At 31.1% G+C, this 24,338-nt stretch overlaps 1 protein-coding gene across 2 annotated transcripts; it reads left to right on the plus strand.

The window, feature by feature from the left end:
• The first annotated feature begins 4,010 nt into the window (after positions 1-4,010).
• On the plus strand, positions 4,011-19,089 carry LOC130444034 (uncharacterized). Of its 2 annotated transcripts, none has more exons than XM_056779001.1 (6): positions 4,011-4,675; positions 4,726-4,857; positions 5,232-5,323; positions 10,876-11,247; positions 13,028-13,196; positions 18,937-19,089. In XM_056779001.1, the coding sequence occupies exons 2-6, from the start codon at positions 4,851-4,853 to the stop codon at positions 19,041-19,043; spliced, it is 747 nt and encodes a 248-aa protein (XP_056634979.1). In that variant the 5' UTR covers positions 4,011-4,675; positions 4,726-4,850; the 3' UTR covers positions 19,044-19,089. The 2 variants fall into 2 exon arrangements, with proteins under 2 accessions (XP_056634979.1, XP_056634980.1); XM_056779002.1 differs by having other exon boundaries at positions 4,038-4,675; positions 5,235-5,323.
• Positions 19,090-24,338: the final 5,249 nt, after the last annotated feature.

The following is a 24,338-nucleotide window of genomic DNA, read 5'->3' on the forward strand; positions in this document are numbered from 1 at the left end:
CCCGAGTTGCATGTTTCTTTCTAATTACTTTATTATCTTTGGGAGATATTGAGGTATCTCACTGTAAGTTATGAATTTCCCATCATGATCAGTCTTATCTCCATACATAATTTTTAATGCATTACTGTGTGGGCTCAATCATGACTGTCTAGATTTATTATTGATTTTACTTCGGGCAGCTCTAGTTACTTACTATTCAATCCTAGGTAGCTGTCATAAAGCCATCCGTTTCTGAAAAGATCTATACCCTACTTAACCATGTGCTTACTACACGTTTATTTGTCGACAAAAGGACAGTCAACATCGGACGTAATTTAATAGCTACTCTGCAGACTAAGTCATGGAGTTAAATCCTTTTTTATAATCCGACATATAATCAGAAAAGTGGCAACTTTTTTGAAATTCTAAAAAAATTCACTATGTGGGATACTACCTAAATCCATAAGCTCATATCATCTTCCTTTTTTTTAGAAACTGAGTTGGATAAGATGCTCATAGGTGATGAAACAGGCCAAGGAGAAGAATTAGGTAAGCAAATTATAGACAAATATTGATTTCTATCAAATTGGAATTGAAAGACTGGAGATAGGTCTTCATCTTAATGAATCTTGTAAGTCTCTGCTTTTCGTTGTCTAACAGGGTGTTTAACATATTTTCGAACTTTACTATTGGCAAAAACTCGAAAATTTTGTATGCGTTAATAAATGTCCAATTTGTAGTTATAATACAATATACGAGTTACATTTCGCTGACCCACGTTTATATATGGTATTGAAATTGAAATTGAAATTCGAACAGTCACACAAGTTGTTGATCTGCAATTCAACAAATATATTATTAAACTAATGAACTTGCTGAATCACATATGTTTAATTTATAGTTGCATAGTGTCGTTTTCCTGTCCAAATAAAGTATCTTTTTAAAAAGTGACTTTTGTGGCAGTAACCTTTAATTGACGCAGTCATTAGCATAGTGGAAAAGCCATTAGTGATTCTCTTCTTTATTTAACGTTTGTCCACGACTTCGAACCTTTGAAAATCATTCAAGTCCATCCAAGAAAAAAGAAACAAGAAGTAAGTGAAAATCAAATATAATTTGTTAAAATAAATATTCATAAGTTAAGAAGAATGAAATAGAAGCCTTTTGAAAAAATTCAAGTTCATCTAAGAAATACGAAACAAGAATAAGTGGAAATCAAATGTAAGAAGTATTCATAAGTTGAGAAGAAAAAAATAGAAACCTTTGGAAAACTTCAAAGTTAATTAAAATATAAATATAAATATAGAAGATAAGAAAATAGAAGTGGAAAAATCATTGGAAAACCGAGTGAAGTTAATCCAGAAGTTTTAAGACGAATAGAAGATAGGAAATAGTAATAGTTACAACCAGAATGCACTTCAGCATAATTGTTAACCTGTAAACAATCATAACTTTCCATATATCTTTTTTTTGCCGATAAACCTCACGCACCTCACGACCACCAATCCTAAATTTTGTTGTACCCAGACTAGTAATCACACCTTCTGAAACCTATACAAAGCCCTAATTCAACACCAAACACTTAGATATCCTTTACCCTTACGATGGAAACCCCAACGAGCTTTTCATAAATACATCCACCCTTTTGCTAAGCCACTTCTGAGACAGAACCATATTCAAAGCTTCCAAAATCATCTCTGTTCCAAGGAATATTGAGTAAACTAACAGGAAGAGATAAAGAATGTACACAATGGGAACATACAAAAGAAACACATATACAAAATTTCGCCGACCAACGGAGTGAAAAATCTTTCACACGAGACCTAGTAAATCTACATCAAGGACCCAATGAATCCCCATAGCAGTATAACGAGAAAGTGATGGGTCTGTTAAATATAATATCCAATTATATAGAACTTCACAACAGCGTCATTAATATAAAAACAAGTAAAAAGAGCTTTTTCCATAAACAAGCGTTAACAACTTTCCTTTAGCAGAGAACGGTAAATACCCAACCAATGTCCAGCAGGCACACAAACAACAATCAGCAATATAAGTCACCAACAACCCTTATGTTTCCACAATGGCAACTGCCAGCCTTCAAACCCCAATGGTAACCTTCAGACCACAGTGGCAGCGTCAGCACCAGCAGCTTAGACCCAGATCACCAGCACAGATCAACCGTTTCTCTCCGCAAGATCAGAAAATATTTCCTGGACAGTCAAGATATCCCGTCAATAACCAATAATTCAGTAGACCTCGACAACAGAATAAACCTGGACCACCCCAAGCATATAAACCGACACTGATGAATATCAGTATCAGAGCTACCACTCATAACCGAAACCAAACACCGAAACTTTGGAGATCTCAACGCCAACACTCACCGAGATTTACAACGGAAGAATTATTCAACATCGAATATACCAACGAAAGCTATGATGATATAACATAAACGGATTCGAAGATAAAACCACTTACAACGATTACTGTCCACAAAATCAATTCTACGAGCTGTGTGAGGAGGGCCAATAAAAATGCGATGCAAGAACAGAAAATTTTCAGGAAAACACCAAAAACAACAACGCGACGTAATAGAGCTACACTCCTACCAAAATAGAAGAGAGCTAACCTACATAACTATCTCAAACTCCTTATAGACACTGGCGCTACCAAGTCTTTGCTTAATCCTAATATTTCTCCAATAAAATCAAGCATAAACCCTTCATTGTAATTTGAACCCTTCATTGCAACCTCCATTTTCAAAATCAAATTATTGCGCTGACATACCCATGTTCCCCGAATATGTAATATCAAATTTTTCCTTTTTCAATACCATAGAACCTTCGATGGTTTAATATGCCTCGATATTCGACAGATGAAGTTCCGACCTACACCAAATCATACCGTTACCCACACATTCACAAAGAAGAGGTACAGAAACAAGGAATCATTAGAGCTAGTCAATCGCCATGGTCTTCAACGATTTGGGTTGTCCCCAAGAAACCCGATGCTTCTGAGGAAATCAAATGGCGAATAGTAGTAGACTGACGCAAGGTCAACGAAAAAACAGTCGATGATAGATACCCGATTCCAAACATGACAGATATTCTGGATAAACTACGAAGATGTCAGAATATCTCTACTCTTGACCTCGGCAGCGGTTCCACATGATAGAAATGGCAGAGAAAGATATCCCAGAAACAGCATTAAGCCTCCAAAACGGTCACTATGAATATAATTGTCTTCTCCACATCCCTACACGAACATATTGCCAATATAGCAAAAATCAAAACACTCAGAAAAGGGGGATTCATAATCAAACTGAATAAATGTGAATTTCTGAAAAAAGAATTCAAACAAAATCAAAGCTATTATCAACTACCCAATTCCAAAAACGGCAAAAGAAATCAGAAGATTTCTGGGATTAATGGGCTACTATAGGAGATTCAACAAGGACTTTGCCAGGATAACGAAATCTTTAACCGCATGCTTAAAGATGGACGCTAAAACAGAACATACACCAGAATTTTTAGAATGCGCAAAGACATGTAAGAACCTTTTGATCAACGAACCATTGCTACAATATCCAGACTTAAAGAAGCCGTTTAACCTCACTACAGATGCAAGCAACTTTGCCATCGTAGCTGTAGTCTCTGAAGGTCCCATCGGCAACGATAAGTTGGTCACATAAGCATCCAGAACTCTATTTTTGACCGTATCTTTTTGTAAAAATTCAAAATTCGATCAGACAATCAACCGCTCAAATGGTTGTTTTAAATAAAGGCTCAAACCAAACTCCAAATTAGTGAGATGGCGACTAAAACTGGAAGAATTTTACTACGAAACTGCATATAAAAAAAGCAAAGCTAATACAGTTCGCTGACCCACGTTTTATATATGGTATTGAAATTCGAGCCGTCATAACAAACACAAGTTGCTGATCCGCAATTCACCAAATATTTTATTAAACTAATGAACTTGCTGAATCACAGATTTTTAATTTATGGTTGCATTTATTTTTTGTATATAAGATCGATCAAAAATAACTATTGTATCCTGTAATTTTTATTATTAATAGTTTCGTTTTGCTTTCCAAATAAAGTATCGTTTTAACAAGTGATTTTTGTGGCAGTAACCTTCTATTGACATAATTTTATTAATATGAGGTTTCCACCGATATACATCTTCATCCTCAATCTGGTGACATATTTCTTTTTTATGTAGTTTTGAACCCTATTGGTTCAATAAGAGTATTTTGATGTTTATAGAAAACTTAGCTCCTCTTTTTTTTATCAACAATTTTTTTCTGTTGACAATAGTAACTTTTTTACGTCCTTTTCAAGAATTCAATGTCGTTATATATCGTAAAGTATGAACATTTTTTATTTGCTTGTTATTATTTTCGAAAAAGTTAAATTCACGCCTAAACACTAATATTGTTCTGTTAATACAATTTTTGTATTCTTTTTGATGAAGTATCACTTTGCGAATCTGATTACTTTGTACGTTAATTCCTAGATACATTTTTGTCTGTATCTACCCTCGTATATGTCACAGTACCTCTATACAATATATTTTGTCGTTTATCTTTACCGTTGTGCAATAGCTTGATAATTTTGAACGGCTCTAATATATCATCTTCTTCCATCTTCTTCATCTTCTAAATAAATATTTTTTAATAATCATTTTAAAGGTATGTACACAAGAGAAACATATTTTTATAATTATTTCTCATAATTGAAGGTACAGAGTTGAGCTCCGCAGAGAAACTATTACAACTAAAGGAACATGAAGGCGAAGAAGAAGTAGATATTGTGGTTACGGAAGATTGGGAAACAGGCGTTGGCGATGAAGTCATAGGTGAAGATATGGAAGGTACTTTAGATTGATTTTTGTACACACACATATATATATATATATATATATATATATATATATATATATATATATATATATATATATATATATATATATATATATATATGTATATCTATGAATTGTAAAGAAACGTGGCAATGAGGCAATGAAACACCAAAGTGGAGCTTTCAAATAGTTATGTATTCATCGTCTGGGAAATAATTAATTGAGATATTAAGTGGTTTTGAATTGTATTAATTTTTGTAAAAATTTTAAATTAAATTTTTAAGCTCGAAAAATATATTAAAGTTAGTGCACTTTGGTGTTTCCTTGCCACGTTCCCAATAAAAAACTACTAAAAAATATTAATATATTAATATATATCCTTGTAGTAGGTTTTTATTCACCCGAAGAAAATATATTTGAGGAAGAAGCCGATGTTATTTATGAAAAACTAGAGGTTACTCGGCCAGTGATAGAGGAGGTAAAGTATATTCAACTAACTAAGAGTTAATATGTATAATTAAGAATAAAAAATATTCATTGAAACAGATTTTTGTTTTGATATTCATATTGTAGGTAATCTATTGATTAATACAATTGTGCTGATAATTTCAAATTATATTTTGATATAGGCCGAAATAGGTCGAAACATAAATTTTTTACCTAATTTTCAATCAGAAGAGGCCTAAAATCAAAATTCAACAACAAAAACATATGAAAATGTCTAAAAAGTGGAAGCTTAGGAAATATATATGGTGTGGGCCAGCCAAATAGATAAATTCGTTAATTATTAAATGAAGGCTTGTTGGCAAAAATTCGTCGGTTTGTATTTTAAAATGCACATTTTTTCAATATGTATATAATTCATTTTTGTTGGAATGAAAATAATTTTATTCCACAATTTCGCTACATTATTATTATATATATATTAAGCAAAAATAATTTCAGCGTTTCTATCAACAGATATATATAAAAAAATACAAATAAGTCCTATTTATTTCCATTTAAAACTCATAGCTTTGTCAAACTTGATATCTGCCTTTATGGCAATAGTGATTAGTTTCAGGGCTATTTATCATATCATGATCAGAATGGTTCATTTGACAGAAATGCACAGAATGAGCTCTCCTAAACTCTGAGTAGGCTTCAATAATCCAGTTTCACAAAAAACTCAGGATGGATGATTGCGAGAAAGTTGACGGATCTGAACGATTTGGTAAAGTCTCATGTGAGTTTTCATTACGTTGGGCGGCGAAGTTTTGGATCAGTGTTTCTTTTGTATGCTCCCATTGTGTTCTTCCATAAATTTTGTTGACTTGTTTGAAATAACTTTAAAGTTTTCCAAAGGCTTCTTTTATATTCTTCTTAACTTATAAGTGTTTCTTCTAGCAAATTAAATTTGATTTTCACTTATTTGATTTTTGATTTTGATATTTGATTGTTTATTCTTTTTTGGATTCACTGCTTAATAAATTATCTGCTTAATAAATTATTTGTTGAATTTCGGATCAGCAGCTTATATTTGTTATGACTGCTCGACATTCAATACCATAAATTAACCGTGGATCAGCGAACTGTAACTATTCGTCCAACGAAAATCCTCTCTGGATGAGAGAAGATCCACAATAATATACTAAGAAAATTATTTTTTGAGCTTAAATTTTTGGAAATAATATCATAGGTCCCTTTTCCATCAATGGAACCTGTATGAAAATAAATATTCAAGACTGCTCCAAAACAATGTCGTGCCAACTTTGACCAACTTATATCCTGACCCAACAAACCAATAGGTTCATACAAATATAATACAGTTCCAGCAGGATTTAGAACCACCCCATTAACAAATAAATGTCCAGCAGTACCTGAATAAAAAATTTTCACATCAGTCCGATCTCCTGATCTGATGCCATTAGACTTATTTTTGTGGCGACATGTCGAAAGGATTATACTAAAGTCAGTCTTTCAACTCAGAAGACTTGAAGATACGAATCACGCTTGTGATTAGATCAGTCACGCCTGAGATGTTGGGTAACGTTAAAAGACAGATTATACTCGTTTACTAGATTAGCATGTTGTCACGACGTTCGCGGCTAGCATTTTGAACATCTCCTACATTGACAACAATTTTTTTTCATATCATTGAAAAATTGTATAGGTTATTAGTGTAATGTAGCAAATTTGTGAGAAAGAATTATTTTATTTTTTTATAATAATTTTCTAATTGAGATAAATCTGAGAACACTTCATATTTTCGAAACAGTTGAAGGAATAGGCTGTTGTATATTTTTTAGGTATTGAAAATAGGAAAGAAATTAAACTCCATCTAGAAGCAAGTAACATTACCTAACCTATGAAATTCAACTTCGCTCATAACCACTTATTCTATAAAAAGTTAATGTCATTCATAATCGAAGCAATAAATCATCAGATCCATTCATAACGACCTAACCTTCAAAAATTAAATGTCATTCATGATTTAACTAATAAAGATTCAACTTCATTCATAACGACCTAACCTAATCTATACTGATTGTGACGCTGTCGACGTAGAGAAGACATCTCAGTATTTAGAAAATAGATTAAAAGGTCATCAATACGATAAAAAAAATAAAGCTGCATCAATGATCGACGAGATATAAAAAAACATAAATTCAATCATAGAGATTCAAAAATTATTGGAATAGAATCTAATATGGAATGATATTGATGATTTTTTTTGAGAAATATTTTCTTCTTTTGTGAAAAATTCGTTTTAGATATTTCCTCTGATCTTAAGCTTTAAGGATAAAAGTTCTTTTTTAGCAACTTCTTTATTATTAATTTCAAAATCGTATACTATTTTTTCCATTTATTTACTTTCATCACAATCATTGTTGTTTAAAATTTAAGATTTAAGATTATTTAGGAAATACTGATTATTGCGATTACTTATTATTAGGTTCAGTTATTATTACTATTATCATTGCTTCTTAAAATATCAATGAAATTTCTAGATGTTGTAGACATCGGTTTCAGCTTAGATAGTCTATGTGCAGCTATTTGATTTGGTCTAAAAACATTTTTTCTTCGACTAAATACCTGTGCATTAGTTGGGTAACTAAAAATTTGTTGTGGTACTGGTCTTATTTCGATTGGTTGATATGTAAAATTATTGTTATTATTATTATTATTATATTGATCATGATTATCATTCCTAGGATATTGATAATTATTCACCAGTTTATTTATTTATTATATGGACTATGATTATTTACTAACGAATTTATATTTGGCATTAAATTATTATGATTTTGAGAAGATTGCCTCATAGAATTGGCCATATAACTTTTAATATTCATCTAAATAAGCCATCGTTTCTTACAGCGAATTGGGTTTCTTTCGGTGCATGTTATTTTCAAGGATGCCTGAACATTCTGCTAGGAAGGTCCTCAAAGCAATTTCATCCCAATGGCACCTCTCACCAAAACTGAAATCATTACCAATTGTTTGTATTATCTGGCTTTTTAATAATTGTAGTCGAGTTCCGGGGTGCTAGCATCTTGACTAGGTATAAATACGGAATTAAGTTTTTTATAAAGACGATTGAATGAATCCTACTGTGAATGTACCAACTATTTCCTCTAACGCCAGAAAACGGTTTTTTTTAATTTTTTTATTAATTAAATTCACAATAATGTAAACTATGACTACAACTGAATAAACAACTCTATATTGAATGAACCATTGAATGAATGCCAAAGTTCCGTCTTCATGGTTTTACTTATTTAATTATTTGTTTACATTTCGACTTTTTTATCATGTTAGATTCTAGGTAGATTCTAGAATATTGAAAAAAATTACAATACTAGTTTTAGAATGCATAAGATATTCACATTTATGAAAACAAAGAACATGAATATTCCTTAAAAGTTTCCTACAGAACACGTTTCAGGTAATAAAAAGTAATAATTTGAAAAACTAATATGTTATTTATTGCATTTGCAACATTATATGTGTATAACAGTTTGGAGTACATTGAAAGCAAAACTACGCTAATTTAATTGATTACCTACTTTAAGTGTAGTAGAGAACGCCAAGTTAATCAGAATTTGACAAAGATATTAGGAAATTGCATTTACAATAAAGGAAGGGAATTGATATTCTATTTCACCACCAGTAGCGCCAATTATAATTTATCTTGACGATTCCACTTCAAACGAGTTATATACTAGAGATTTATATTATAAATTACTTGTAGAAGAGAAATTATACATACGAAACTAATGCGTTTTAAGTGATGTTTAATGAATGCCTCTGAGCTGGATTCAAAGCTCTAATACAAAAATATCTCAATAAATGATTCATTTTGATATAGGAATACGAACCCTTACGAAGCCTAATTGCCGAAATATAGGGTGTTCAAAATTTTGAATCAAAATAATAAATTTGCCATAAATCAAGAACACTTTTTTTTAATTTGAAGACCAATATGCTCTTTAATAAAGTGATATTTTGGTCAACAAACTTTTGTTAGTTGTCACTTTTATACCCCTATTTCTTACGCCACTGGAGCAAATATATTTTTTTAAATTTTGTTTTAAATTGCCTGATTATTTTTAGTGGGAAAACTAATTAACTTTTGTGGAGCTAAAATGAACGGTTTTGTAGAAATTTGACTCTAAACAAAAATCTGCAAGCACGTAAGTAATTTACAAATTGATTGATTATTCATTTTCCAAATCCTAGTAGTATTTTCAATTACATTACTTCATTATTAGAAATTTTCAGACAATAACAATAACCCAAACGACAATACTGGGCTACAAGATCAGACTGAGTTATATAATTTGGTTTGGTTAATTTATTTAAAAAAATTTGATGACTCGGCTTCGAATGTTCTATTGAAAGTTTTGTCTATCTATCTTTCACATAGTTGAATTAAAAAAATTAGAAATAATTTAATCTAACATACTCTAATAATATTTTATCAATATGTTTCTAGAATTTGTCGAGTTAGGGAAGATAACATCCAATATAATTTGTTTATTCTAACGTAAAAATATTCTGATATCTTCTGTTTGTCTATCTTAAAGAGGTTAAAAACTAGCTAGTTGGCGGAAACAAAACAGTCTGAATAATCTACATAGAATTCCTTTATACTATAGGAAAAATCACCCCATTAGATTAGATCGATATTAATCAAGTTAACATGATACTGACAGCTCTATGTCAACAAAATAGAGCGAATCATTGTAATGGGTTACTGAATCATTAATTCACCATATAAATATTGTATTTGTCAATTATTAAACATAGTATGAGTATAAAAGAGAACGTAGTCGATAGATTATTATAAATAATTCAGATTATTGGCGTACGAGTTCAAATATTTTCACATACCGACAATGTAGCTGATCAATTAAATTGCTTATTTCTATAAAGTATGAACAGTTTGTTATTCTTTCGAATTAACATGTGATTGACCAAAACAATAAAATTTAGTCCACCTGAGAATTGATTTTCAAGAAAATATGTATATAAGTATATTAATGCATCTAAATGTTCTTGATTTTAGCTCTCTTCTATTTTAAAATTAGTTTCTTCAATAATTTTGAGAAAAAAAAAAGAAATTTGACGTTTCGACTTATTCAAGTCTATCAAAGTATGATATTGACACTGACAATTTGCGTATTTATATTGATCAAGAGAACACCCATGAACATCATAATAAGAATAAAATCATAATATTGGTTCTAATAAGAGAAATAGATTTGTCCTTAGTCCAATTAAATTTTTGTAGTTTTATTAGAATTCACAAAATAGCTTTTTCGTTCTTATGAATTAATAAACAATTTCTGAAAATTCTCTTTTTCGTGTATTAGACTCTGTTCCAAGAATTTTTGAATCTTCATAATTGAATTTAAGTTCTTTGATTGTTGTTGATATTTCATGGTATTTCTGTCCTATGTACTAATTGTGACGCTGTCTACAGTAATTAAATAATAATAAGAAATTTATAAGTATATTTAAACAAAAATTTTTTCAAACTTTCAGGGAGAATATATTCGTGGTCATAAACCTCCTAAAGTTTATGAGCATTCAACAGATACTATTTGTTGCTTATCATTGAAAATATGGGCAGTTTGGCTGCTTGAAGTTATCCATAATGCCCATATGTGGACCAAGTGGATGCACGAAGTAATACGAAAAATAAGAGAATTTGCAAGTATCGTCAGAAATAACATTAAATGTATTGATGGAAATCGACAAGTTCTATATAAGTCAGAATGGGCAAAATTCGTGAAGGAAACAGAAGAAAAAATAATTGCTTGGAGGCAGTACAGTGCCCATATAAATGAACTCTCTGATGGAATTATCGAGAACTTTCGAAATAAGAAAGTATTTTGTTGTCCCAAATGTTTGCAGGTAACGTTAACGATAGTAAACACACTATTTCCTACTACCACTACCACTACCACTACACAAACACTTACACTCACAATTTTAGGTCAACAGTTCTGATTTTCATAGTTCTCAGAATTCTTCCACTATAATAACAACATGACTCAGATACCAATTGTAGCAATTTTTCTAAGAATATTGATATTATCATGTTGGTTTTACATTCAAATATACAGGTTTTTCAAGAATAGCTAAATCGTAGATTCTAGACCCCAAAACAAGATGCTTTAGTCATTATATTCCACTTAAATTCTGGAGATACGGGACATCCAAAAATTTTTAATTTTTTCATATTTTTTCGCATTTCAGTTCTCTTGAAGCTAGGTAGGTTTAGATATTTTTTACACACTTTTTTAGCATCAATAAATGTTTTTATTCTCTATTTAGTTTCAATCGCAATAATATAAAATTTGCACTCTTGCTCTATCTGTGTTAATTCGGTGTATATGATATCTATGAATAAAACCGGAGTTGATTGTATGTTTTTTATTCAGCCGGTGTGAATTAAAATGAATTTTTTTATCAATACCATAATATTAATATATGTTTGAATGAATTCGTTGTGAATACTTTTCTTGTCTTAAGAAACACGTGCACTTGCATGACGGGTTATGTAACTGAAGGAGATGAGAAAATAACCTTAAGAAAAGAAAGGGAACATTCTAGGATTGAGAAAGTTTTATAGATAGCTATCAGATTGTTTAATAGAAAATTTTGGAGATCAAAGATAAAAATCACTGTCAATAATTAAATAATGACCAAAGAGTAAGATCTATTATTCACAAAAAGGAAGAGGTATGCAATTGAACTTTTCGAACAAAAAAAACATTTTTCTGCTAGACGTCAGCTACATATCAACCTGCCAAAGGAAACCGTTTCCTCACGGTTCAATTAATAAAACTCTAATTTCGGCGTTTTACCCATGCAAGACCAACACAAATTAGTACATTGTATGAAAATTTTAATATTCCAAAACCTACTCTACGATTATTTTAAGTACATCTGCTTCTCACATACGAAAATAATGGATTTTTTACGATTCTCATCACAAATTTCGCCTAAAGGCAGAAGTAGCTCCGTTTATGTGATGAAAAGTGAGTGTACTAATGTTGAGGAGAATGGAGATAACTCTTTGAAAACTTTGCGAAAACCAAAAAAGTTGATAAAACTAATCACAGAATAAATTAAAAAGGGTGTTAAGACAAAATGCATGCAATTCAAGTTGAATTTGAGAAAACTCTGTGGTGAATATAGAGTAGATATGACATTGATTGATACCTTTCCGCACATTGTTGCAGGTAATTACTTTTACATTTGGGAAAAATTAGTTTCAATTCAAGTCATGTCAAATTAATTGTCAATATTCACAATACACGCATTTCTGATGATACTGAATTGAATCCATCTAATCGATAATATCATAACGTAAACGCCACTAATTACGGAAATTTTTACTTTCATACAGAATATTATTAATCCAAACAACAATACATTTGATTCAATGTAAAACACTCGCTAAAACAAATTATTTCTGAATATTGGCTTTCATTATTCCAAAAACGACAAAAAGTTGGATTTTTCAGATACATTCTTTCAATATTCAAAGTGTGACTGGAATCATAATTTGAGTTTTATATTTAAATTTTTTCAATTCATTTATTTCACTGAATCTAATATTTTTGAGCCTAAAATCCATATTTATAAAAACTGAGGCTATTGTTAAAAACCGAATACTATCTTGCAGGATCACCTTATTAAGAATGTTGTGACTGCCCACGAAACACTCGCAGCATTGACTGATGCTATTAATTGTACTCAATATTGGCGAAGATGTTTAGATGGCTTAATAAAAACTACATCATCACTCACAAGTGTAGAAAAAAGTGGAAGTAGTTGTGAAGAATCATCATCAGGTGAGATATACAAAATCTGTTTTTGCTTATATAAGTGTTTTACAAAAATTTGAACAATTCTTGTATTTTGAAAATCAGAAACAAGAGACTTAGGTATAAGAATAAATTGAGTAATTATAATATCAAACTGTATATGCAAATAACACACATTCCACAAAAGTGAAAGTGGAGATTGCAGGAAATGAAGAAAAAGACGGGTAGGCTTTATTTTTTGAATTATTCTAGCCTCACGCAACTCTTCAATAATTGATACAATTTCGTTGGAATGACCAGTATTTCCGGCAGCCTGAGAAGCTAAAGTAATTCCAATCTTTCTACTATTGTAATCAATTGGTTTGGTAGTATATTCCATCAACATACCCTTTCCGGTTTTTTTCATATTTCGTGTTGCTACTCCTTTTAATAATGAAGATGGTTTGGAACCAGTTCTTTCTCTCACTCGTTGCTTTTCCTCTTCTTATTGGAAGATCAAAGTTATTTTCACGACGATTTGCACTTGTCTGTTTAATAATATTCAAGTAATTCATAACATCATCGTTTTTAAAGTATGTGGGCGATTTGCGATATGCAAATGAACCAACCTATTTTTACTCTACAAGAAGTTGATGATAATGCTCCTTTGGTACACATTGATTGTTCAAGACAGAAAGAAGTTATCCAATCTGGTAGCATTGTTTTAAGAAAAGAATTTGAGACTGATGAAGCAACATCGAGTGACGTTACAGCTTACTGTCTTATATTACATGAAAAAGAATTCTATAAACCTCTCTCAAAGACTATATTAGTATTAATACTCATGTTTAGACTGTATAAACCATTACAACCAGATAAATAGTCATCGATTGGTGTAACTTAAGCAAGATCGCGATATATAATATAAAAGGCAGACAGGATGGCAACTTCCTCGTTTGTGATTCTTTCAATACACCATCCGCATAACGCTAGAGAAGTTTTTGTGTGTTTTGATCGCAATATTCGTTGGTCGGGACCAATCGTAGCACTCTATTATTATATACGAGAAAATTATTTTTGGAACGCTTGGTATATGATGTTTACGATTTTGGTGAATTTATATTCATCGCAATTAATATTAAATAAAGTAAGCATCGATTATCGTTTTTTGCGGTTAGAGTCAAGGTTTCTTGTCGTTGTTTAAAGTTTTAATTCTAATTTCTGTTAATTTTCATCAAAACACATATTATCACCTTACACGTCGCCGTTATAGCTCTAGGAAGCACGTACATCGACCGTTATCACCTCTCTTTTTTCTTAACCCCGTATTTCAATTTTGTTGTTATCGCCTTACACGCACACCCCATCGGCCCACTTTGCACGTCACCTGAAAGAACAACAAGAATTTATAAATATGTCATGAAACATAATGTGTGCTTCTGATAATTGGACATAGAAATACCTGAAGAGAGAAAAGTAAATTCTAAGAAGAAACTAATTTATGAATGAAGAAATATAGAACAAATATGAGCAATAAGAACAAAACCAATAATAATGTTAAATAGCTAGGACATACTAAGAGGATGCTTCGGCTTACATGCCATACCAATGAGATCAGTCGAGAAAGACGGGAAGCTAAAGAAAAAATCATGATACAGGATCTGACAATAAGTAGCCAAGAAGATAGGAGAGAAAAATAATTATATAAGAAATTGTGGAGAAACATAGTTCTACTTTCCAAAATAAGATAAAAAAGTCTAGAAAATAAATAATTATCCAAACTGTGACTCAATCGTCACAATGGTATAGAGGTATTGTCTACCTTGTGTAAGTAACTACATCAAGAAAAATGTGGAAAAACAAATTCATTGTTTTTAAATCAGCAGTTAGTGCTACCTTAATGTAAGGCAGGAGCAGGACCAAGAGCTGACACAAAATAGACAATCGTCATCATCATGCCGTTTAATCTCTTGGATTATGGCTAGTGCTTTGGGGTGGATTACTCCCTTTGTTCTTTTGCTATAGCTTTTTGTTGGTCCTAGCATCATTTGTCAGTTTTCTCCATTCTTTTCTGTTTCTGCATTTAGCTTTCCAGTCAGTCTACTATGTTTAGAATTCTAGTATCTTCTTTGATTCTTCTTCATGTATTTTTTGATATGCCTCTGCCTCTTGGCCTATCTCTGTAGGTTTCTTTCTAATGATGTGTCCTGCCTAATTTAGTCTTTGTGCTTTCACCTACCTTATTATATTTTCTTCTTACAGTTCTCTTCTATTTCTTTATTTTTCTTTAACCTTCTCTCCCCATCTCCTGTAATATGTAATCCGATTATAGTTCTCAACATTTTTCTCTCGATTATCTTCAGGTCTTCTTCCTTTTTATTTATGACAGTAGGTACCATGGCGTACGCAATCACTGGTCTGATTAATGTTTTATATATTTCTATTTTGTTCTTTCTACTAATATTCTTGCTTTTGAATAATTTTTCATTTTTTCCAAATGTTCGATATCCTTTTTGTATTCCCTCTCCTATTCTTTTATCGTGACACTGTTACTCCTAGATATTTGAATGAGTTTCAAATACGTATTTCTGTGCCCTTAGGTGGTCCGTTCCTCTTTCGTCTTGTTTTGCTATCTTCATGTATTTGGTTTTTGGTTTATTTCTAGACCAATTTTCCTGCTACTGTTTTCAATTGTTTTATTACCTTTATTAGTTCTTCTCTTATATCAGTCAATATTATTACTTTGTCTACGTATGCTACCGCTTGTATTTGGTTTGTCATAATATTTTTATTATTTAATTTTGCTTCTCTCATTACGTTCTATAAAATCATATTAAACAGGGATGGAGAGATCGAGAGACCTTGTTTGACTCCTCTTTATTCTTCTGTTAATGTTGCCAGAAATCTTACTTTGGCTTTCTTGTTTTGAAATGTAACTTTTATCAACATCTTCAATTTTCTGGGCACCTTTAGTGTTTCTAGATCTTCTGTCAGTTTTAGTCTATTTATTGAGTCAAATGTGCTTCTATAATCTTTAGGTTTGTGTGTAGGTCTCTATTGTATTTCCATGTTTTTTGTATTATTAGGCCTATTGTGTGCTTTGATTGTGGATCGTCGTGATCTTTCAGTGTTCATCTTTCGCGTATGATTCGTTTTCTATTTAATAACTTGGCCAGTTTTTTATATTAGGAAGTCTTATTGCTGTATAATTTTTACATTTCTCTTTATCGCCTTTTTTGTGTATTGGTATAATTACTCCAGTATTTCATTCATTTGGAATCTTGTTTTGTTTCCAGATTGTCTCGATAAGTTGATGAATTTATTTTTTCATTCGTTCTCCGCCGTATTTAAACAGTTCAGCCTCTATTCTATCTTCTCCGGAGGCTTTTCCATTACGTAGATAGTACTCTTTCCATATTTTCCCAATTATTCTAGGAACGTCTTATTATCATTTCTTCTTTTTGGTTTTAGTTTTGGGGTAGTGGTTTAATGTTTTACCTCTTCATAAAATTGTCTCAAATTTGTTTAATATCCCTCTTGGCCCTCTTTTTTAATTTCTTATTCAACCATTCGTTCTTTTTTCTTTTATATGTTATATTTGCTATGTTTCTTTGCCTCTTATAATCTCTTCTATTAATTCTTCTCTTTTATCGATCCAGTTCATTCTTACCCTGTTTTATTGCTTTCTGGCTTCTCCACACTCTTCTTCGTATAAGTCTTTGTTTGTATCCTTGAACGTTTTCTTTGTTAATACTTGTTTTTTACTCTCCATTTTTCAAAGCTTCTATCTTGTTGACCTCGTTTTGCCGTAACATTTTTTTAATTTGCTCTATATATTTTAACGTTTTATTATTACTAAATACTGTGCTACAAAAATCTTGTCGGCCAGTGTAATTGGACGTGAATTACCGGTATCTATAAGTAATTTTAATTTGAGATTATTAATTTCTATGTAAGGTAATACATTTTCTGATGAAATGTTAATTTCTACTAAGGTGTTCCTTTACGCGGGCTAGTTTGAATAAAATTTTCATTTTCTGTCTTGTCATAGTTATAGTGCGTTTGATTTTGATCACTATTATCTGTATTCTAATTCTAATAGTAGTGTTGTTTGTCTGATTGATCATAGTTGTTTGTTAATAGCTCTTTGGAAGTAAAATTTGAATTCTGTCCATAATTTCGAAATGGTGATTTCGATTATACGAGTAATTCTTATTATTTGGCCATCTTTGTCTTTGTGATAATGTGGAGGAATTTCTGGAAGTTGTTGATAGGTTTGCTAGATGTCCAGTTTTCGACCGGTTTTTTCGAGGATCGTCCGGTTGAAAAAATGTTGGTAAACCGGACAAGCAAATGTCCGGTATTTGGTTGAATTCATGAATTATCCTGTAATTTGGGTAAAAATATTACGTTATTGCCTAAAAAGAACAACATACGTTTTTACCAATGCGCACGGAAAGGAGTTTCGCCGCAGACCTTACTGACGTCTACCGGTACTCAACTCAATTATGAAGTGTGCCAACGCCACCTATTAATCGGTAAACAAAGAACCGCATGTTTCATTTGCAAACAATATAACGGTTTTACTAGTAAGGTTAATTTATGCTAATAAATGACAGTGAGCAAAATATCCCAAATCGCTATTACGCATTGCAAGAGTTATATTGTTGAGTTTATTTCTGGTCTGTATCATCGTAGAGGTCGGTGCGTATACGCTTGTTAGATGGCCGTCTAAGATATCAAGTAATAGGGAGTTGTTGAAAGCAGCGGCATCTAATATGAAATATATTTTTTTCACTTTTTTTAGCTACCTACATAAATATTCTTTCTTTTTCTATCTTTTCATTTTAGAATAAATAGCTTTATTTTTTGAAATTAGAAACTCCGGTTTTTTTCCGAGCATGTCTGGCAACTCTAGTTGTTAATATAGGTGTTGGTTTAGTAAGTTGAGTATGGGTTTTTGGTTTGGCCTGAAAACATTTTGTGGAGGTTCTAATACTTGTCTGTTCGTTGGATATTGTCTGATGGGCAGAATGAATTATTAAAAGAAATACAGTTTTTATTATGTTCTGTTTTCGCGGAGTATAATTTGACATCACTTTTGTGAGAAGTTATCCGATTAGTGAGTGACCTCTCAAACTCACCAATGTATTTTCACTACTTTATTCAAGAAATTTCATGAACTATGCTAGACAATTGATTAGTTGGTGTTCTATTTTTAATTTTAGTGAAAGTTCAAATAATATTGATTAATATTTCCTGACAGTCAGGAGTAACTGATTTCAAGTATGGTGAGGGTAAGACGGTTAGGTCGTAGAGGGTAGAGGGTAGACGGTTAGTAAGACGGCTATGTCGAAAGTCAGATGTATTACATAGAATTCTTTTCAAAAGATATGAAGTATTAGAATTTTCATAAAAAGTTTTTGAAGTATTCTAAGATTTTTTTCTATAAAATATGGGATTAGAAATTTTAATGTCTCTATTTTTCATCTTTTTTTCATCCTTTCGATTAACCTATTGGTTTTCTATATTTGTCAACTAAAACTTTATTAACTTCGGTTCCAATCAATTTGGTTCAAAACATAATCCATCGAATAATCTGCTAATATAGAGGATATGGAAGAGCCCATTGGTGTTCTAAAGAATTGTTGGTAATTTTTAATATAAGAAAAATATATGTTACTGAAGTATCATTAATCGATAATTTTTCATTCGAATTTTTTTCTATTTCATCCTTGGGTTTTACTTATATTAAATTTTTGAAATAGATTAATAAATTTTTTTTCAGAAGCTGATGAGATAGAAGAGCTAAGTATAGAGTATTCCAGCTCAAGTGATGATGAAGATATTTTTGAATTGGAAGAGATTCAAAAGAGATATGATTCTAACCAATAAAAAATTAAACAAAATTGTCAACATTATTAAAAGTTTTATCCTATCTCATTATTATTTTATTACGTATACATACCTGTTCCATTTATCGTAAACATGTGAACTAAAAAGAAACTTACAAGCGAAAAATCATTACAGTTAGTTTCTCTAAGCTAAATATTTTATTGAAAAATGAAGAGTTCATATATGTGAATGTACGACTCAAAGTTGAAGTTGTATATGAATTCAGTTTCTCAGTTATTGGTTTTAAAAAATTGATTACGTACATACCATGCGGTCCATATGTATGGAATAAATTCAATTTTAGCATTATTATATACTATTTGAAATTATCAAATTTACAGTACGAAAATATTATCCCCTCCAGCACCCCTTTTGAATTATAAACACTCCCTCAAAAATTTTAAATAAGAAAGGGATGAAACGTTGTTCGAAAGGAATTTTAGTAATCTGTTCAGCAATGTGAAGTTTTTTAAAAATGGTACAAGCATAACTGAGAAAATAAATTTTTAAGATGTATAATTTTGATAATGTCTATCACAAAACTTCACGTAGAATGGAGATAACAATGTCGTATAATATATATTTAGAATGTATTTTTCAATGTACTTTACAATTAAATTAAATGTTCAAAATAACCCCCATTCACTTCTTGGCAATAACAGAGTCGATTTTGGAATCGAAACATTTTTTATGACCTAAGGGATTATTTTGTTAATTTCTTCCGTTATCCTAAGTTTTAAATCAGGTATTTCCGTAAACGTCAGGAAAAAATCTTTGAAGATACTAAAATATTAGTCAAAAAGCCAAATGAACAATTGATATGAATCTAGTAGGTTGCTATTCTTTAGGTATTTAAAGAATAGACATTTCAATTATGATTGGTTGTGGTAATAAAGCAAGAGCTTAGAAGGAGGTTTGTGAAATTTTTAATAATAAATATCCTCCTCAACATAATTTCAATTCAGCTGTGGTTGTGTAAACCTCGGATGTGATTTGGAATATCATGTGAAGTATCTAACTCTGTCAACACATAATAAATTAAATATTCATAGTATTTTGATATCATAGTGTCTATTCTAAAGCAATTAAAAAAGTAAGTAGTAAAAAATGGGATATGAGCCTTGAAGCACTGGGCCTTCTGATTAACAAATCGAAACTACATCACATAAAAACTTGGAACAGATATATATAGTATAATAGCCTACCTAATTATGATTTTAACAATAAATATCAATTAACAGATATCGGATCTTATTTTGTTTATTTTGAACACAAAGAAAATCAATTGGGTAGATTATTTCCGATTCGAACATTATCTTTTTAAATATAATGAATTTCGTAATAATGTTACCGATATTACTTCCGCTGGAAGATATAGGGTAAAAGTGATTTTTGAAAATTTTTCAATTGCTAACATTCTAGTTCATTCATTTTTTACGCAAAAAATGTTTGATACTTTCTTTGATGAATAATATTTACTTAATAATATTAAAGTCATAAAAAAGTTGTAAACGTTAAAAGTATGCTTAGAAAAATAAAAAACCCTGACAATACCACAAAATTAGTACCGCAACAGTTGATTATCGTGTCATTTTTAGGAAACATTCTACCCAATGAGGTACAAATTAATTTGTGTAATTTAGAGGTTGAACCATACATTTACCTAGTTGTGGAATGTTTTAAATGCATGATATATGGCCACACTACAAAATTATACTAAAGCTTTGAAAAATGTAGAAAATGTGGAGAAAAAGAAGAAATCACGATTGTAATACTGATTCAGAATATTGCATCTATTGTAAAAAATATGACCAGAACTCTTTAATCAAAAAATGTCCAAGTTACAAATTCCAACTAGATATTGAAAAACAATATCCGCTCGAAACATCTCATTAAAAGAATGAGACGCACCTCCCAAAAAAATTCTTTCGCAACCCTTACCAAGCACAACGTATCGTGCTCAATCTCAGCCATTACGGCCAACCTATATCGTGACAACTTAATACAACAAAAAGAAAAGCTAATTACCGAAATTAATTCTTCAGAAACTAAATTTATACTTTACCCTAAACATTTTCAAAACCAAGTCAAAGCCTTGGAAGAAATTAAAAATCCAGTCCTATTGTGAGTGGAAAGTTACAACTGAGACACTTTGTTCAGACCATTTTTATTATATATTTTTAATAGATATTAACGTAAAATCAACTGTTCCTCTTGCTAATATCTTAACTGCAAACAAATTCAATAAAATATAAGAGGATCAATGCTCTATACAAAAATCAGAATCCTTCATAAATAAAATTACAAATGCTGCAGATATAGCAATTTCTACTAAAAAATCTTTTATACCTCGGATTGTAAAGCCAGTTTGGTGGAAACATAATTGCACAGAGGCAGTGAAAAAAGAAAAACTGCGTTAATGCACTACAAAAGAACATCTAATTATGCCAATTATCTGATCTATAAAAAAGTCGACACAGTGGCCTTGACTTTTAAAAAAGCCAGTCATGAAAATTGGGTATTTATTAGTTCAATAAACAAAAATACACCACAAAGTACGATATGGAATTTTATTAAAAAAATCAATAATAAAAGTTTTCAAAATAGTAGATCTAGGATTCCACCTAATTTACTTGAGGAAATATCTAGCACTATCTGCCTTTCGACAGCAATAAACATTTTTGTCTTTCAGCAATAAAACAATTCTATATCAGTATATAATCTTACTGATAACTTCAGTCTAGATGAACTATGGCCAGCAATAACATCACATAAAAGCGCAGCTCTTGGGAAAGATAATATAACCTACAAGATGATAAATTACCTGCAAGATATTGCAAAAATAGAGCTTTTACAAATATATAATGATTGGTGGTCTAGTAACCATTATTCCAATCTAAATAAAAATGTTGTTATTAAACTGTTACCAAAAATTTAATAAAAACAAGGCAACTTCATCAGCATATCAACCTATTTCGTTATTTTCCACTTTGACAAAAACGAATGATAAAAGCAGGACTAAAATGGTATACTAGCATAACAATGTTATTCCTCAATCACAGTATGAATATCGTAAAGGTCAAGGTACAACAGATGCAATCACTCAGCTTGTCAGTCATATACAATTGAATTTTTCTGAAAATAAGTGTCTTGCCTTCTTATCACATTAAATGTACCTATGATGCTGTGGACCTAAACATATTATAAAAAAATTAAGCCGAGATTTGGTAAAAAAATAGCAACCAACATTTTTAGCGTATTTTCAAATCGAGTAATTTATCTTTCAGATCATAACAATAATTTACAAGGTCCAAGATTTTTGTCACAAGGTCTTCCTTAAGGTTCTGTGTTCTGAGTTCATTTCTATTTAATTTATATACAGCAAAATCGCATAACATCGGAGGTAATAAATGTCACGCTATTTAATACGCAGATGATTTTGTGTTTTACACGATTCAAGATTTATATAAGTGTCTTTATAGTCCAAGATCCCAGGACCCCCAGACATTACTTATTTCCTGAGTAAAAAAATATATGGCATAAAGTAGTTTAGTTTATACTAAAAACGTACGCATGCTCGCTAGCTTGGATCGAGGGCCAACATTCCAAAACTCTATTGATCTCCCAAATTCTTCAGTATTGACATCATTACCAAACGTTTCGCTTGTCGATCTGTTGAATGAAGATTCTATCAGATTCAAGTGATGATTATGTACCTCAATCAGATTATATCTTCCACTGATTGTACCATTTCCGAAGTAACAAATAATAAAACGAACAATTCCAGTACATTATCTGAAAGTATTCTTACCGAAAACGTGCAACAGTTAATTGATGAAAGCATACAGATCAATACTACTGATACCACTGAGGTTAGATCTATTATTCCTGGGCATCAAAACTATAAACGCAAACGGAGAGGTCAAGCTGATCCTAGTGAATGAGAAAAAATATAAGAAAAAATAAACGACAAAAGGGAGAGCCTTACCAATCAGTTAAGGGTGGCATGATACCTGGAAAATCATTATTGAAAAGTAAATGTATGGGAACTAAAATGTACTGATAATTTTAGCGAGGATGATAGGCTAGACATTTTTTCCTCTTTTTGGAACATTAATAGCAGTGACCAGATGAGACAGTACATTGTATGGAATGGAAAGAAAAACAGAAGGAAGATGACAAACAATTTTTTCTTGAAAAAAACTGAATTATCAGAAAAGTTAAAAGTATGCCAAAAATTTTATTATCAACGTTGAATGTTTCGGAAACATACATCAGAAATTGTTTAAAGAAATCCAGTGAAACTGATGTCGTAGAAACTGACCAGAAAGGCCATCACACACCACATAATAAAAAATCAGAAGAAATAACACAATTCATACGAGACCATGTTAATTCTTTTCCGCGAACACCGGCCCACTACGTGAGATAAAAGTCTAAGAAAGAATACCTAGACCAAGACTTGAACGTGACCAAAATGTACAAACTTTACAAAAGTAAATGCGAAGACGAGGATAGAGAGCGAGTGGACATATCATACTATCGTCAGATTATTAACACAGAATTCAATATCGGTTTCCATAAACCACGCAAAGATGTATGTGACAAGTATTTCATTTTTAATAATTTAAGTGAAGATAAAGATAAAGAAAAAACAGAATACGAAGAGCATTTAAAAAGAAAAGTCACTGCCCGAAAACACCGTGTTGAAGCAAAAATGTTGGCCGAGTCTGGAGAAATGCACTTCGTTGAATATGACTTGGAGGCAATATGTAACTGTCCATCTTCATCGTCAAAATTGATTTATTATAAACACAGAATTCCAGTTTATAATTTTACTATGTTAGACTTTGACAAGGAAAAGCGCAGAGTCTACTTTTACTCTTGTCTTGAAGGTATTGAACGAAAAGGAGCCATTGAGATTGGAACATGCCTAATGAAATACCTCAAAAATAAATCCGATGGTAAGCCAGTCACTTTTGTGTCAGATACTTGTGCTAATCAATGTAGAAACATGTACATTTCTGCTCTCTTACTATTTTGTTTTAAAGCTTACGATATTCCAGAAATCAATCAAAAATATTTTGAGCTTGGACATAGCCAAATGGAAGCAGATAATATACATGCCACAATCAAACAGGCTAAAAAAAATATTCCAATCTTTCACCCTTCCGGATTTTATACTGTTATAAGGAAAACTTCTCGAAAATCTCCGTATGAAGTCTTCGAAATGGAAAGGAAAATTGACATAAAAGATTTAAAAATACCTTAATCTAGAATGCCAAAATAGATTGT

The sequence above is a fragment of the Diorhabda sublineata genome, chromosome 5, assembly GCF_026230105.1.
Source record: "Diorhabda sublineata isolate icDioSubl1.1 chromosome 5, icDioSubl1.1, whole genome shotgun sequence".
NCBI lineage: Eukaryota > Metazoa > Arthropoda > Insecta > Coleoptera > Chrysomelidae > Diorhabda > Diorhabda sublineata.

Bases quoted from the DNA above. Each gene is read 5' to 3' on its own strand.
- LOC130444034 (XM_056779001.1), top strand. The intron at 5,324-10,875 runs GTAAAGTATATT...TCAAACTTTCAG, and splicing joins CTCGGCCAGTGATAGAGGAG to GGAGAATATATTCGTGGTCA. The intron at 11,248-13,027 runs GTAACGTTAACG...ACTATCTTGCAG, and splicing joins GTTGTCCCAAATGTTTGCAG to GATCACCTTATTAAGAATGT.